At 36.0% G+C, this 18,864-nt stretch overlaps 1 protein-coding gene across 1 annotated transcript in view; it reads left to right on the top strand.

The window, feature by feature from the left end:
* Positions 1-17,546, top strand: part of LOC122794983 (calcium homeostasis modulator protein 6-like) — a 226,352-nt gene extending 208,806 nt beyond the window's left edge. The window contains exon 2 of the mRNA XM_044063576.1: positions 16,840-17,546. Within this exon, the coding sequence (XP_043919511.1) occupies positions 16,840-17,265 (426 nt within the window). The 3' untranslated portion in view covers positions 17,266-17,546. The remainder of the gene's footprint in view (positions 1-16,839) is intronic.
* The last annotated feature ends 1,318 nt before the right edge of the window (positions 17,547-18,864 follow it).

The following is an 18,864-nucleotide window of genomic DNA, read 5'->3' as shown; positions in this document are numbered from 1 at the left end:
TTCTTCATTCTTTTCTAGATTATAACCCCTCCATAAATGTCCAATTTTTTTTACATTTATAACATTTCAATACGCATTTTTTTGCTTCGTGACCTCTTTCCCCACAAATAAAATATTTCCACTTATCAAATGTTCATCTTTTCCACAGGAAAAAAAACATGTTTTCGGTTGTCCCCAATATTTTACAACACCTCTTTTATACATTTATCATACTAGAGATATAAAAATTTTTTCTTTCTCCATTTTTAGTACAATACAATCCCATCTCCCGGTACATAATCCTCTATCATCATAGAGTTTGATAATGTCCATAACTTTCTCCACCACACATGGCCGTTCTTAGTTGGAGCGATTTGTCTGGTTAATTCCGATAACGAACGAGACTCCGCCATGCTACTAGTTATGCGGCCCTGTGCGGTCGTCTCGAGATTATATTCTGTATTTTATGTCAATAGCAGTGTTTTAGAATAAATCCTTTGCACTTTACGGAATTGGAACAATTTTGTGATGGAGAATATTTGCTCTGTTTTACTAACTGTGGTTATACAAATGTCCATAACTTCTTTACAAAGTTTGCTTAAATGTCTCTCTAAAGTTTCTTTTTCAACTTCAGTTTGAAATTGAACATGTATTTTCTTCTTTCTTTCTCTGCAAAATGCTTAGCCACATAATAATTCCATGGATTACAGTTCTTTTTCTTCTCATACTCCCCAAAAAACTTTCCAGGGCAGAACCATTCTCAAAACAGTGTCACAAAATGTCTCTTTATGAATAAAAATAAAAGCTCTTACCTCCTGAACTTTCACTCCCAATACCAGCTGAACATTTACTCTCAATGTGACCATTAAATTATCCCAAATGTCGTACCTGTCCATTTCTGTTTCTTCTTTATTCTGAATTCTCACCATACATTTCCTTTGGTTGTTGACATTTCCTTTCCTCTGTTCATCTCTTCTCACTTTCTCTGCAGTTTCTTTCACATTCTCAGCATATGATTTCTTTGTCTGTCAAATCAAAATGCAACCCAGAAAAAAATCTTTTCCACTCTCCATCTCGCTCTGCAACAACAATTCATCCAAAATGTCATCCCACAACCCTCCTGACTGGAGGGTTGTAATAACACAGCCATCATTGTTTTGAATCCTTGTTTCTAATGAAACAAACACATTCTGCTGAAACAGCTCTTCAGAATCTTGTAGAGCTTCAGACACTACACTAGTGTTTGCCTCTGTGCTATCCATCATTTTGGATTTCCTTGTGTGCTGTTTTCCCAGCTGCCACTATGCTAGAAAAGGAACAAGCACTCTCCTAATGAGTAGGAGAAGTTTCCCAGTGCACCACCCAAATTTCCTGTAGTAGTATAAATATCACCTCAAGTCTAACACTCTGTCAATAAAGCAAAAAACAAATAAATAGATAAATAAAACACTGAGCCTCTTGGCTTATGTGCAGGTAACTTCCATGATCAACATTCTTAGCTAAGTCTTCCAGTATCCCGGTTTGTCACCCAAGGTCAGCAGTGCAGGAATTTTGGCCACCTCTGTCCCCCAGTATGGGTGAGCTAGCATATGATGGTTAATCCCACCTCTTACTCTGCACTTCCAGTAGCCCATGTGACCTGTTGAGCCATGTGACCATCCTGACAACACCAAATATGGGCAGTCTGTCAGTATGTTTTTGAAAGATAGAAGTAAACTCCAAATTACCCAAGGCCCATGCTACTGAGACACTATGCATTGTAGAGGCTATATCTAAAGTAATCTGCTTCATTTGACCAAGTTACAACCTCATTTGCAAGAAACTTTATACGCATGATCCCTAGTCAGTGCCATTGGTGCAGCAGGTAACTTGCTTGTTTTTTTTGTGGAGAAGGCTATGGGTTCTGTTCTCACACCAGTTAGATGGATTGCTGAAAATGTGGTGAAGAATAAAAGAGGTGCTGCACTCCTTCAGATGAGATGTTAAACCGAAGCCCCCTTGTCTGCCTGAGTTGGTGATAGCTCAGGTAAATGTAAAAGATCTCATGTCACCCATCAAAAAGAGTAGGAGAAGTGCCCTGATGCTGTGGCCAAATTTCTCATAGTAGTATAAATACTGCCTCAGGTCTCCCTTAAAAAGACTAATCCTGTCAAAAAAAAAGAAAATAAATACATAATATGTACATGTTTAACTCTTTAGTGAAGTGTTGTTGCAGTCAAACTTGCCATTTTAACTAGGAAAGGAGCTGCATGACTAGGTTCTTCTATAGCTATTGACTGACTCACTTCAGCAGTTAATTACATGAAATCTGGTGAAGCCCCAGACCCAAATGGTCTGACTACTGATCTTTACAAAAAACTCAAGAGTATTTAGCTCTCCGGCAGCTGCTGTTTAAAATGGATAATTAGTAGGACATATAAAATATTGCATAACTATAGGAATCAAATCAGAGGAGATTAGAAAGGATTGGGAAGAGATGTTGGATAAGCAAGACACAAAGAAACAATGGGAGGATATATGCACGACTTCCAAATATGCAAGAAAGTCTAGAAGATTTAAGATCTTTGCTTAGAAGTGTTTGCATAGATATGTTTATACCCCAAGCAGACTCCAACATTTGTAATCTACCAGATTAAAAATTCTTTGGAGGTATGATAAGGAAGAAAGAGGTAATTGGGAACATATTTTTTGGAGAGTAATTAGTTTTCAGGCTGTAAAAATTCCCCTGCAAAGTACTCTGTCAAAAATACTGGATTAGCAAATTGGTGTAACTAAGGACATGATTTTTTGATCTTGATACAGAAAAGAAACAGCTCAGACATAGTAAGGCCTTGCTGAGGTTTAATTATTGTGGCTTCCAAAAAAGTGATCACTAGAAAATTGAAATCAAAGTCTAAACTAACTGTACTAGAAGTAGTGAATATAGTAACAGAGATAAAATAATTGGAAGTGGGATCTTTAGACAATGGTAAGAGCAAATTACATAGAAAAGAGGAAATTGTAGGATGAATGCATGCAGAATAATGTTTTGGAGGAGGAATAGGGTTTAAGGGAAGGCAGGAATTGAATAATGTATTTTAGATGGACAATGACTGTATAGATTATATGTGATGTATAATGTTTTCAACTGTAAATATGTCAATATGGTTTGTTTTCTTTAATATAAATAAATGATTGCCTATGTCATGAGTGATTATTCATTAAATATGTTTCTTGTTTATAAAAAAAAAGGAGTATGTAGCTCTCTGCCTCTTTTTTACTTTTTCCTGTCATTCTTAGTTTCACTATTGAAATCCTTCACTTTTAGAAGGGTCTGTCACGGTTATTCCCAAACCTGGAATGATCTCCCCTTTCCTTTTCATTTAGATGTGTCTTCTTAATTGGCCTGGAACCTAAAATATTCCTATCACTTAGAAAAATGAACCACTTTTTAAGCCTGGATCAAGCTACACTTTTTAAGGGCTGCAGCGCTTCTGAGTAAGTACTGATTTCTCTGTGTATATTCTTAGAATCAAAACATATGAACAATTTCCCATGGTGTTTATATGACCTTATATGAACAGGATTTTAGCTGGGCATTCAAGGATTTTTTTTTTCCTGGATTCTTGAAGTAGCTTCCCAGATTGTTTTACTTACTGGATAAAAGGCTTCTATTCTCTTTCTACTGCCAAAGTAGAAACCTGTGGTATTTTTTCAGCCTCCTTTTCTTCTACTCCTGGAGATAGACAGCATTCATCTGGGTCCAGAATTCCTAATAAGAACGATTAAGGTTAACAAATAGGTCTCACAAGGTTTTATTAGTGATGTACCAGTAATACTTCTAACGTATGCAGAAAATATCCTACTTAATTCTAAACTCTTCAGCATCTTCTCTAAGTATAATTATACAGAAAATTGAATCTTGTAGTATTTTGTATTAATTACAAACTGAATGTTGACAAATTCTGTGTTCTTTCCTTAATCACACCTTTTTGCATTTGGGCTTTGGTTGCGCCCTTTATAGTTTGAGATACTGAGTAATTCCCACCAACAGCATTTGACAGTCCTAGAGAAAAAAGGAAAAGCATCCCTGACCTAGACAGTCAAACCAGTCATCCTTTTTCGCTGTTTGGTCATGTGATGTACTCAATATGAGCATCTTCCCTCGTTTGGTTTTCCCTGTCCACTGTCTACTGTATTTAATAGGGATAGTGTTCCTGCTTACTTAAAGCTGTCAAAGCAGTTATTATGAAAAAAATAGATACTGCAGAATTATGTATACATAATTGGGTTGTCCTTTTTCTAAAGGCATCATTCAAGCCCACATGCTTGAGTTTTTATTAGTCCTACATTGTAGAATATCTTTAAATTATTGAGAGACATTTTAAAATAAGCCTCACAATCTTTTGTGCCTGAATATTGAAAATAACATTTAGATTTCATGCAGTTAACATCTGTGCTGTTTTTCTTATCACATCCTATCCCCTGTCTGGGAAGATAAATTATTCCTAAGTTAGTATTTCAATTAAAATTGGGATTTACCTCTCTCATCATTTTGCACCATTTCTAAAACAGATGCAAACTAGATGTATTTCAGAATCCTAACTTTATATACACCATCATACCTTGCAACTTTCTTATTCATCTAAACTGCTTTAATGTAAAGTATGTTGCTTTAATGTAGATGGAGGAGTTATTGGGTTTAGCTAAGGTGAAGTCCTATCTTGGTTTGCAGTAAGGTAGGTGCATCTACCTTTATTATCTAAGATATACTGAACTAGCTTTGTGTGCCAAAGGGTAAAAGATCCAACACTCTGTTAGGCTGGCTCAGTGATAAAGAATTAGAATTTAGATCTGGGCTTAAAATGTCTGATCTCTATGAAGCTTTTAAACAGCAAATGTTTAATCATAAAGCTTATAAATTTCACTACTGATTTGGTATTTTTTAAAACATGTCTTATAACTGGTCTACCAAGTGGCACGTTTCCTTAAAAAAAACTTGTGCCTTGTTAGTTGTCTACGATATTAAAAATTGGCATAACACTTCACTCCTGTAGAATTTATATAGGTAATAATATAGGTCGTGCAAAATGTGGCTTCCTGTGTGTTGACTTTCATTATGTGCTATAATTTTGTAATCTATGATGTATGTGGGAAATGATTCAGTTAGCTGATAAATGTTTTCTGGATATGAACATTCCCTTTACTTGAGACTCATGCCTTTCAGGCATCCCTCATCTGATGTCATCAACAGTACAATCAGTTTCTTGGCTGTCTTTAGTCCTTCCCAACTGCTGATATAGTTGCTGCAAGCTGCCATGCCAAATCATGACTAATGGATTACTGAACTCAAAACTGTATTTTCAGCAGCTAGACCAATTGGTAGTATGTTCTTCATTCTGTACCAAATTGCACTTGAAGTAGAATGATTTCAGCTTTGAACTTATGGAACAGGTATTATAGCAAACAAATGTGTGAAGTTGGTCACTAATGGTACTGCTTTGTTATCGATTTTCATTGTTAGAGAACAGTTTTCTGGAATTGTCTTATGTATACTTTCTTTACTCAGAAATATACACTTTTAACTTCTTGGCTTTCAGTATTTTCTTCCCTTTTTACTTTTTGTGTGCTCTAACCCAAGGTATTTAAAATGCTAGTGAAGCATATTAAGTTAAAAAGATTACACTGTTTACTTCCTTCACTTCTGGTAAGTCTAACACGCCAACATGTAACAGCCTTACTCTTCAAACTGACCAGACTAACCTTAGCAAAAATTCTTTCTGAGGTTTAGCATGCTCATTGGCTGCTGATTTCCTTTTACGTTACTTTACTTTATAAAGATGGCTGATTCAGACATATTCCCTGTCTCTCTTCTTTTAAACCACTGTATACGTGAACAACATGTCTGTAAGCCATGGAAGTCAGTAGCAATAATCCTTTTCCATAATGAACAACTCTCACAATCATTTGGTAATTTTTGGCCTATATATTTTTTTCCTAAAATATTGACGCCACATACAGTCCCAGGTTTATCATTATGTCAGCAATCTAATGTTTTTTGTCCTGGAAAGCCATTTTGTTGTTCCTGGCATGCTGTTCGGCACTTTTGCACTGTTGTTGTTATACTCTTAACTCATATTTCATAATAGCTCCCCCCTTAGGGTTGGGGCTATTAGAGAGGGAGGGAGAAGAAACTCAGACTGGAGCTAACACCTGTGAGCATCATACACGTTGTCACATCATGGCTGTTATTAGGCCCTATCCCCCCCCCCGCCCAGATGTGACATTAGTTTGTGGGACATGGGAACAGTGAAGAATGGCTTCTGAGGATATGTCTGACCTTGGTCCTAGGGCAGTCCTGCACCCTTGGCTTACCCACATTCCCAGCCCAACAACCACCTCAACACTCAGCCTCCACCAGGACTTAATGAGTAATCTGTGTACAACACAATGGTCCCTCCCCCACAAGGATAGACACTCCTATCCTCCCTGTGCTCCCATCAGTCACCTGGGTCTCTAATTAATCCCAAGTCACCTGGGCCATAGGCAGCACTTCATCCCTCTATGACACTGTAATAGTCACAATTTACTGTTTGATTTTTGATATAGATTCTGTTCCAGTCATGGAACTGAAAAGTTCCTGCTTACCATAACCTAAAATGTACGGGTCTATATTATAACATCAAAGTCCTAAAACTTCGAATGTTGTAATATCAAACCCTATGCACCGAACACTGAAAATAGTGAAGCTGCAGAATATCGAATACTTTCCTAGGGAAAGTATTCGGTGGGCCGTTTCTGCAGCTTCGCTATTTCCTCGACTGTGGAGCGAAGGTTACGGACTGGGTTAAGGTAAGTGTATGAACGAAGGTGAGTGTGCGATAGGGACCTTAGGGTTAGGGAGCAGGTAAGGTGAGTGTGCGATAGGGACTTTATGGTTAGGGAGCGGGTAAGGTGAGTGTGCGATAGTTAGGGACCTTAGGGTTAGGGAGCAGGTAAGGTGAGTGTGCGATAGTTACAGACCTTAGGGTTAGGGTTGGGTGAAGATAAGTGGATAGCTAGTAGTGTATGTATGGTTTAATGTAGGGTTTTGTGAAGTGTGTGAGTGTGGATTATTTATTTTGTTGTGCTTGTGTTGTGTATATGTTTGTCAGAACAGCGAATATTTTCCCTGGGAAAAAATTCACTATTCTGAGTGTTTGATGTTATGGTCTTTCAATCGAAATGGTTCGATATTATAACATTCGAAGTTTTAAGACTTCGATGTTATAATATAGACCCAACTGTACACACAGAATCTAACCATGGCTATCTAGTTAGCTCTTTCCTTCCATGTCAGAGGTATTTGATACTGTTAGCTGCCAACACCTTTTTATCAGACAGCCTGATTTTTCAGAATGTCTGCAAAGAATACCCGTTCATTCAGCATCTGTCTTGATGGCAGATCATCCATTAGCTAGAATAATGCCATCTCTCCCCTTTTGCAGCTTCTCCCAGGTACTCCACAGGGCTCTGTGCTTGGCCTACTTCTCATTTCTACTTTTATGAATGGAACACACGTGTACTTTGATGCTGCCAGACTAATCTGAGCCCTTGTATACTGATGACTAAAAATTACTTTTGCTCACTACTGTTGCTCAGCCTCTGTAGCATTTGACATATGCAGTATTTCAGCTTGGGTGCACTTCTTAAATCTTAATTATCACACTTAGGTCTGTACACAAACATCACAATACAAAATGCATCCAGTTCAGAAATATCTTAGCCTCTTCTCCTATTGTTTCTAACTTAAAATCTGCAGACTTATGGTCAGCTTAAGTCCATCACTACAGAATGAAACCAGGCACAGGCTTGATAAAAGTGTTAGGGCTAACATGACCAGTTATACATATATAGCTACATCCCTTGCTTTCCATCCGTCCAGCCTTCCTAATGCTTTTTGTGCTGTAAAATTCTCATAATAAACTTAAAGGAGCCAGTGTGCCGGGCTGACTTTCAAATCAAAGGGGCTGCAGGAGACAGCTGAATGGGTGGGGCCAATGGGGGCTGAAACTAGAAAGGGAGGAGCCATGCTCAAACCACAAAACAAAAAATTTAATTAATACCTGCTCTTTAAATAAAACCGCAATTATGAGAACAAGTCAAGACAAAATGAATGAATTGTAGAAAAAAAAAATATTTTAATGCATTGTTTGACAGCTTACTTAATATCTGATGGAAACAAAAAAAAAAAGGTGAGGCAAAAAAAAAAACTTTTATTTTTTAAACTAGAATGCCAAACAGGAAATCAAATAAGAAAAAAAAGCAACTAAGCAGCACTCAACTCACCTTGCACTCCTATACTCCTTACTTTTATATAAATTTATCTAACATATTATTAACGTACCATGCTGAAAGTAGCAATAGCAATCTCTGTGATACCCCAAAATAAAAATGTTTCCTGACAAAAAACTACTTTTGAGACAACGCTATACTTGTTTTCAGTCAAAAAAAAACATGAAAGTAAAAATGAAACACAAACAAACAAGATTCAGATAGAAGATTTGTGCGTGGATTATTGTAGGATTATTACACATACATATACAACATCTATTTCATTAAGTTTAAAATAAATAAATGACACTAAGTAAATAGTGCAAAATTGAACTTACAAAATAATGTAAAACTTCAATGTTATTACCTATACTGTCATAATGCTTTCAATACCGAGAATACACATTGTCTAGTTAATATAGTATTCTCTTTATCAGTTATGAGAGTATTTCAATGTTGGCAACAACGACAACAATTATGCTTTACCTGATGGTCTATTAACTATTTTTCTATGCTTAGCTTAGCAATGGGGCACTTATCTGATAAAAAAACACAGAAAGGTTAACACTTTCCAATAATAATAAGCATCAAGGCAGCAGTACAAAAATAAAGTAGAAACCAGAACCAAAAACAAAATCAGAAACAAAATATACAGAAACCTTGTCCTTGGACAGAATCAGATACTTACAGAATATAACTTGCCCTTGGTGGGTCACACTCCTTGCCACTTGCCAGTCTTACATGGCCTCAAGTATGTCACAGACAGAGTGGATCTGACTGTGACTGTATGTGGCAATTTTGTTTGTCATCTGCTCCAACCTTGAAGCAATTTGGATTTGTCAGTACCAGAAATAGAGTGGGACTTGCATTAAAATGATAGAAGTTTTAGATATTGTTCTAATAAAATAAGAAACTTAAATAGTATATAGGTCTTGCATTAGTAGTATGAATAGTTGAAGGGGTATAAAATGAGAATGAATGTAAATGAATATTTTATGATGCAAAATCTTTGACGTTTTGCCAATGGTTAAAAAAAGAAAAACACAACTTTATGAAAATGGACCAAAAAAAAGATGCAAAAATATAAAAAATGGACCAAAAATATGATGCTGAAATCAAAGTAACCACACAATGCAGCTATTTTTTAATCAAACCTCAATATAAAAATAATCATTCTATTCATTTCGAAATAAAATGGAGCAACATTTGAACAGTTATTTTACAAAAATAAAAAAATATGTTTTCTCTAAAATTGCCATTTCGTGAGTTGTCTCTTAGAGCAACATTTGAGCCATTTTGGGGACAGTTGAAGATTTTAGGCAATATTTTTTTTCTAAAATTGTTGACATTTGAGAGTTCTCTTCAACCTGTTAATGCAGGAAAGCTGGCATTTTTCAAATCTACTGGGGAGAATATAAACAGTGTCTGTCATGTTGTATAGACTGAGAATGTTTATAGAACAACAGGTCACAATAAACAATGCACAAATCAAAAAGTAAAGGGAGTGCCCTGAAACTCGGTGTCTGACATTATTTGGTAATTTAATTTCATTATTTGCATGAAGAACGAGCATTTATGAAAGTCAACCAAAAGTAAAACAAAATAATCTAATGAGCCTGAAAAAAATATGAGTTAAGAGGTAGAAAAATCTCTTAAAATCTGCCATAAACAAATCCTGTTCAATCTGGGGGCCCTTTGAGCTTGATCAAATAAACCATTGCTTGGCTATTTCACCCACTTACCTCAAACACTCAATGTTACATCTTTACTTCTTCACAAATTTGGACTTCATTATAACTATTTCACCTGCATTACCATAAACACTAACACCACATCCTCCACCATTAAAAATGCAATCTTTTAATTTTAACACTTTTAGCATTGCAACTCTTTCTGTGAACAAACTCCATTCATTGAGTAACGTAAAAAACCAACATTCAAAGAAAACACGTTAATGACTGTATTCATAAATATTCCTACACTTCTGTTTTTCAAAGGCCCATTGCAAAACTGCAAACATTAAAACATTTTTTGAGTAAATCTCCTGGCTATGTTAATGCCAGTTCTAAAACTGTATAACTCAGAACATTTTTACTGTTTTAAATGTATTTGTTTTACATTACACTGTAGTAACAAATATGCACTAATGCATGCGTGTGTAATTCATTAACAACATTACTCAAAACATTTCTATCATAGCATGTACTCAAACTAACAACTTTGATATATTTTAAATGAAAAAAATATGCAAAAAAGCCAATAAAAATGAATTAAACATTAATGAATTGTATGAGTTCTGAAGGCAAAAACATTGCAAACTTTATATTTCAGTAAATCACAAACAAATAAAGTGCTGCTTGAGAAATCTAAAGGAATAAATTGCTGCATGCAAAAAAAGGAATGCAAAGTAATAGCAATATAGAGAATACTGTGAGTAAACAACAGGTGAGTTCATATTTGCAGGCTGCCTGTCAAAGTTAAAGCAACATAGATTCCTTTACAATAAAAAGTACGTATCATGCATGCACCTACTGTGGAGTAGAAACCCTTGACATTAAACATCTGATAAAGCAGTATAAGGACCTTTTGGTATACAAACAAGACTTAGCATAACTAGCAAGTATAGCACCAATCTCACCCAGCTCTCAACTTCTTTACAAATCTAAATGTTATTCATATCTCTGATCATTTTCAACACAAACTATTTAAAAAAAAGCCAAAATATGGGGAGACAAAGACCAAATCTTCTCAACACAAAAAAACATTACTTTTATAAATTTGGAAAAATGCTAGAAAAAACACTGTGTTATCACTCAGAATTTCCAGCACAAGTGGACTGCCAAAACTGGAAAATGCTGGGACTGGACCATTATCCCACTACAAGTTACCACTATTGGTGAAGCTGCTTTGACTGAACTTAAACAAACTGCGCTAAATGAACACCACATTTCACGCAGTCCTAAACATCCATACACAGAAATATCTAACAAGTAAAACATGCAGAATACATAGCTGTTTTATCAGTAATTCAGTTCTCTGTAACTCTCTTAGTTAGCAACACCATAGCTTAGCCCAATGGGATTCAGAAATCGGGCCAAGCAATATTAGGTCAAATTCAAAATATCCATCTTATACGGGAATACATCCCCTAAAATGATAAGTCCCCAAAAATGTTGGGTAGGCTGAAGAATTGGCACAAAACTTTTCAAATTGTTTAGAAAACTGTGATAATAAAAATACCTAATAGTGGATCAGTGTGCTACTTATCTTAATAACATGCGTGCATGCATAAATAAAAAATTTTAACAGCAAAAATATGAAAGGTATGAAAATCTATACTAAGTATCCATTGTTGCTATAAAATGTGTTAACAAGATTTTACCTTTCTTGTGGAATCACATATTAACATGATTTGATGATGTATGGCGTTAAAAAACATACTATTTAGTTGCAACATACCATTTAGTGGGTGTTTCTATTTTATTTATCCATTTTTAGATAATTTCTAGTAAATACACAAACGTTGCACTGTCACATTACACCTGTTCATGATTTAGACAAATAAAATACTCTACCTTTTTCTACTCAAGACCACATAGAAATATTAAAGACTTTGTACTAAAATCTGTTATTTTTTTTTAAGAAATACCAAAATTATACATTGCTCAAAACAAATTAAACATTTAATGTATCATGTCTGCATGATAGTCTTTAATAAAATCAGTGTCTAAGATAAACAAAAAAAATTTTAAATTCCAAGACTTCGTTGAGTTCCGAATCTTCTGTTCTCATTAGTTTTACTCTGGTTGGTGCAAATAACTACATCAAATCATTTACATTTTTGAGTTTATAAGTCATGTGTGTTTGTCTGCATTAAATAGAAAAAATTATTAAAACTCTATATTGTCTCTAACTGAAATACAAATGCTATAGCTTAATCACTCTGTCTAAGTTTTAGGTTTTTAGTCCAAATTAGAGCAGTCATTATGAAAAATGCAGACAATGTTAATAGTTAAATGCTGCTTTAAAAAAAAACAGAAAAAGTTTAGACTTTTCCAATTGTTAAAGGTCAGTAGCTTTTTGGCTTTTACTTACCAAACTAAACAACACTGTCATCAGACAGTGGGTCTCTAGTCAAATTGTTTTATTGATAGAACTGTAAGTTTATTTTGCATATGAAACATGCTTTTACATTTTATAAATCATAAGGCTTGAAAAATACACCTTAGCATAATGTTAACCTTTTAGAAAACTGTGAGTGAAAACTGTGATGGCTTAGGGCCGTATTTGCAGTATCAGAACTTTGAGATCTGAGTCAAAACAAATCATCTTTTTTTAGAGCTTTGACAATCTATGACATGTGAGAAATCAATGGCAGTGTTGATTTTTCTGAATCCACTATTGGTTTCTTTACAACCTGAGGGAGTTAAACTCATGTTAGTAAATTAAATTCTGAGGGTTAGGATGTTTCTAGCTGTCATGTTAAAACTTTATTTTGTGCATTGTACCACTGCCATCTTTTTGTCTGATTTATTGAACTTGTTACAGTATTCAAAATCATGCAAAGGTGTTTTCTAATCAATATGACTGAATATTTTGTACCTCGAGTCAGCTAACACAAACGCTGCCTCATTCATTCCTGTACATGTGGTCAAAGGCTCCCTTCCTCCCATGAATCAATGAACTGGGTTTGAAGAAATGCAAATCTCTTTTTCACTCCATGGTAATAGCCTGACCTTCCCAAAACAGACCACCAACTTCGAACATCTTCTGACCTGACACAAATTAACATCAATAATTCCTCAGCTAGATGGAAGAGGTTCCTCCCCAGCATGGCTGCTTTGTGGTCCAGATCAATGGAAAGCCTTCATACCTATCTTTACCACCAGAAAGAAAAGAACAAAACTTGAGATGTAGCTTAACTTCAGCTGACTCTGACCCTGTCATCTGGCCAGTGCTCAAAATCCACACACCAATGAGCAATGCAAGGCCCACTGGCAAAAATAGCAAATGATCCACCTGTTTGTTTCTCCTGAAGTGTGCACCCAAGAGCTGCAACTGTTTGAGCTTTCTCCTTTTCCCAGCCAAGGCAAGCTGTGTGACAGCGAGCAACCTCAGCAGCCACCAAGCAAATTCACATGTAAGTGCAAGTAAAAAAACAAGTGCAACCCTTCCAATTCTATCAATCCATGAACTTTTAGACTGCTTTTTTTCCCACTTGAGACTGCCTTTGTTCTCAGTCTACGTACGCTGCCGCTCCAAAGGAGTCTATAGCAACATGTCCCTCTTTCTTCACTACAAGGTCATTTTATACATGGCTTGAGGCTTACCCTACTTACAAAGTCTAACAGGCTGTTAAACTTTAATAGCTACCCAACATTGTCTATGATACTGACCTGTTATACCCACTTAAGGCCACTTTGCTGCACAGGCAGTCCTACCTTATTAGTTCAAGTCAAACTTTCTACATGTAAACAAAGACTCAGCTTGTCACGCCTGTGTAGGCAGACAGTCATAAAAGTCCCACTGAGAATGCAGAAAATTGTCTTTATACAAGGGTTTAAACTGACAACATATCTCACAGTCTGTCTGTCTCTCTTTTTTTTTTTTAACTACTCCTTCGGCTATCAGCTCTTCACACCCAGCTCCTCTCCCTGACCCTTTTATACTCACCTTCCTCCTCTGTCTTCTCTCCTATTGCCATTATCAGATGCCTTTGTAATTCACTCATTGTGCCACCCCCGCATACTCCCTAACTCCTTCATTCATGCTTATTTTTTTTTTCTTCAGTCCCTTCTTTCCATAACTTCTATTGAATGACAAATCATTTCACCCTACCTCCCTTAATACATCAGATCTGCTCTAGCAATCAGTTGCAGGATAAAATAAAAGTAATTTTACTCTCCTCTGTATTCCATATCTGCTACCTTATTGTCACTGCACATACTTTTTTATATTTATCAAGCTGTACTGAACGTTTACTCTTGATAATATGTGGTTCACACTGTATGCATCACTGTTGTGATCTCGTAGCTCCCTTGCTACTGCTGTTTTTCTTAGATCATTTATCTTAAATGACCTGATAAAGAGCAAAGTGCAGCTGCCAATATGTAAGGATTGTATGTATCAAATTCTCCATCCTTCGTCTTAAGTACTGTTGGCATTTATTATTCTCATACTCCCCATGTGTTCAGGGTGTAATTATTAATTTATTTATGTATTAACCGGGTACCTGGGCTGGCCTGATGATGTTTTTTAACCGTGACTTGGGCGCAGTCCTCCTGTCTGTCCACTTATTGATATTTAGCAGGATTTGTTGTGCTTTAAAATGTAGTGAATTGTAATAAAAGAAACAAGATGTCTGATCTGGAATTGCTTTGCAGGTGTGACTCCTGAGTTTCACAGCTTAGCATGCAAATATCCTTACACTATATTCCAGCTGGATACAGTAGCTGTCAACATCATGCCAAAGGTAGTCTTGTTAGTGTTTTTCAATCAGTCTTTTCAACTGCTTTTTATTTATTTATTCATTTATTTCATTTCAGCATAGATCGCCGCATACCCTAAATAAGCACAGGCAGCTAAGATGTTAAATTGATAAGACCAAGGATCAGGACAAATTGAGCATCTCTGTTTCTGTTATGAATGGGAAGAAAACCTCGCTGAAGTGGCTTGTCCACTGTATTGCATTTTGTTATGCCAAGTGCTACATGAAGTAAATCCGTACCATTAGAGCACATTTGACCAGTGCTTCTGCAACTTGTGCTGCATATTTAAAAATGTATTATCTTAAAATGTAACTAAGGCTGCACTATGAGCATCTGTGCATACATTAAATAATGCAGACTGTTGAACAGTGCATGTTTTAGGCAGCTGTCGTGGGCCTTATCTTGATCATTCTGACATTATAATACTGCTGCTTAGAATTTTGCCCATTCGATTTTCTGCTGCAAGAGGCTTTTTAGAAGTAAGGTAACACATCTGTGTGAGGTACTTATTGTAACATTAGGTGACTGTGGAAGAAACTCTTGCAGAATACCTTCCCACTGCTGGCTTTTATTTAGGGTCCTCTTTTTATAGCTCACTTGAAAACACTTGTTTGTAGTTGGACGTGTGCTGACAGTGTTACACTTATTAATCAAATAGTTGTTGTTGTTACTGTTATTATTATTATTATTATTATTATTATTATTATTATTACTGCATAAGGTCCCTTAATGGAAGCCCATTGGTTGTACTAGTCCAACACTCCCACTTTGATAATGCAGTCTTTTTGTGCCTGAACCTGACAATGTTGTACTTTTCCTTCAACTCTTTAGAGTTTGTCTGAGAACTCTTTTTTTGGTTCCCTATTTAGAAGACCGAAGATGCATTCTTTCGAATGCGTCTTGGTTGAACTCAAAAGCCTGAAATGGCAAAATATTGAAGCGGCTTTTAAGCAAATTCTTTCCCTGGGAAAGAATTTGCTTGGCCGCTTCGTTACTTTGCCATTTTCGGCACTGTAGTGCGGTCTCAGAGTTGGTATATTTAAGTAGGGGGGTGAGGGGGGTGAAGCCCCCCACTTAATGTAATGTTTAAAGTTTTTTTTGTTTTTTTGTTGGAACAGCGATTTTTTTTTTTCCCTAGGAAAAAAAGTCTCTGTTCTGACAGTTCGAAATCATAAACTTTTGCTTACATAAGGTCGATTAATCACCATTCACTTTTTTAAGCGTTCGGTGATCTAATATAGACCCCTTTTTTTTCAAACAAGTTTGTGTAACTTCAACTACAAATGACCAACAGTAATATAAAAAATATCAGAACTTTATATAAAGTACACACTTGTCATTGCAGGATACAGTAACACGGCATGCTGGTCAAATATAAATTGAAGTGTTCTATACTTTTTAATTATTTGTTTCTTCCCAGTGCCTGAGCTTTCACCCTCAACCTTATACCTTAGATCAGCATCCGATTACTCAGTTTGCATCATTAGCTACGAGTATCCAAGGAATCCAATTATTCTTAATTTTCAAAGTACCTTTCTTCCTTTCCATTTATATTTCCTCTAGAAAATCTGTTTTATCATTTTTGCTACCATCACCCATGTAAGAACCTCTCTAGTCTTAAATTTCTTACTTTGTTACAGCTCTTTTACTTACTGTCATAATATTTACATTTTAGAAAACTTAAATAATTTCAAAGTTAAAAGTATTAATATTGTCTGGCAAAAAGTACTCATAGTTACTGGACCTAGGAGTAGAACGACCCTTATAAATATCTGGGCCGTATGTTGTCCTGTGATGTTTTAGGTCATATAATTTCACACACTGTGCAAACACCAGGAGTAACCAAAATAAGTCTGCACAAGGAGTGTAAATGCAGTTAAGCCTTGTTCCTTTAGTACAATTTGGTATTACCTGACTTTTTGTATAGTGACTTAATAGTTGTAACTGACATCTCTTACATGAATTTTTTGTAAATTGTGCTGCAAAAATGGACTGCATCAATATTTCTGTTTTTTTCTTTAATTGTTACATTTACAAATATAGCAAAGTAATGCATTAAATGTATTTGTCTTCCTTCAAGGTTCTTGGATGGATTCTGATAGCTTGCATAGCTACACTGGCATTACTGATCACGTGTATTTCCCGTTGTCGCTCTCCTGTCAGTTTTGCACAGCTTAAATTTTGGGGAACCTACTTGGAAGAAGAATGTCGCCTGCTACAAAGCAAAAGTCAGCAACATGCCAAGCAGCTGGCAGAAAGGAATATAACAAGCTTCTTTGACTTCAAAGAACCAGAACCTTTTGAGACTCCAACTAACAAACAATGGGAGCAGATCTCCCTACTGTATTCTTTTAATCCGAAGGGACAGTACTACAGCATGATTCATAAATATGTTGAAAGTGGATCCCAAAGAAATCACAGCATTCGATCAGTAGAAGGTGATGTGCCTCCTCCGTCTGCACTGGAGTTTATTGATGCAGTTAATGTTTCCAGCAGTGGAATATGAACAAGTGAGCTCTGACAGGGCAGACTCATAAGTACAGTGGACAAGTGTTGCCATGATTCCACGTATGAAGAAGAAGAGCGGTCGCTTTCCATTTCAATATTTTTGCATATTTGTGGAAAACAGAATTCATTTTTAATGCTGTATTATTTATATTATTTTCTGTTTTAGTGCTGTATGTGTGTAAATTAAACATTGTTCCTCTTCATATTTAGATGTTATACAAGTTTTTCATTTCTTCATTGCAGAGACAGTACTCCATCTTGCCTGATCAAACATTTGTGCCACTGCTGAATAGATCCATTTCTGTCATATGACAGTTCTTGTCTGCAGTTATTTTGCGAACAGTGCAGCTTACTGAAGTAATCAGTGATGTTTAAGAGCAATTCTGATTTTGTGAGATTACCAGCTTTGAGTGAAACATTTAGGTACTTCCGGCTTGTGTCTTGGATGTTCATGCTGGGCTCCCACATGTACACCCCATTTGGTTAACATATAAGATCACTGCTTTTGAACTAAAGGGTGTATGTTGTCCTAATATAGCCAACTCCTGCTAGACACTGATGTAGTTAGGTTCTCCTCCTAAAGTGTGCCATTGAGAAGTTCCTACATTTGATGTCTAAAAAAGCTGAAACATTTAATTGTACCTGTGGTCACCAGTTCATGAGCCAGGGCTGGTAATAAGACTGCCTGTGGATGCCTAGGTCAGTGAAATTTCACTTATAGGAACTTGCAGACCAACATGTAGTCATAAGATTGTAGGTTCGTAGGTTAAATGAGCAAGTTTGTGGCCTTTTGGTTCTTAAGGAGCCTGTTACCAGGCTTCTCATGATAAAATTTTGAGTGCCCTTAAATTCATCCAAGTCACCCTTGAAGGTGTTCTATGCACAGTAAAGTTATGTGTAAGTAAAATGGTAAGTATTTGGCATGTCTTCTTCAGTGTTATTGATGTAAAACTTAAATTTCAGTCTATGAATGTCAAGTTGCCTGTATTTCATGCTTCCTGAAAATTATGTCAGATGTAACATTTTATGCCTTGTACTGCCTTTTGGCTCAGATCATGACTGAAAATGGTCTTTATTCCAGCCCAGATATCTGGCCAACAAACTGAATATGTATGTAAATAAATGAAGGTATGAATTAAGGAACACTATTCCAACATAAGGAGGATCCTATTCCATAAATGAGGGAATCATTAGGATGTGAATCTGTCTTGTTTCACAGCATACAGAATACTGTAATCCATCTAATAACTCACCAACAGTCATTGTCAAATCAGACACGACACAGACTTTCTACATACCTGTACTTCAGGGATGCTACACTGGGGAAATGTTCCTTTCCTTAAGATGCATTTTTGTCAGAGTTGATTATTTAGTGCAAACTGTAAAGATATAGTAAGCTGAATAGGGAATGTGCCAGCTTTGCACCCTCAGCAATGTTTGATTTGCTGTTTTTGTGTGGACATTTTAAGTATGTTAGGAGAATATGGATCCATAGCTGAGCTGATGTTTATGCGCTGTTGCTGGTTATATTGCGTGATGACTTCATCATGTAGATTCTTGCGTTATATATAGTTGGTACCTGTAGCTGTCGATAACT

Source organism: Protopterus annectens, chromosome 1.part0, assembly GCF_019279795.1.
Source record: "Protopterus annectens isolate FY-2018-M chromosome 1.part0, PAN1.0, whole genome shotgun sequence".
NCBI lineage: Eukaryota > Metazoa > Chordata > Ceratodontiformes > Protopteridae > Protopterus > Protopterus annectens.
The sequence above is the reverse complement of the archived record's forward strand: the minus strand, read 5'-3'. Positions and strand labels throughout refer to the sequence as shown.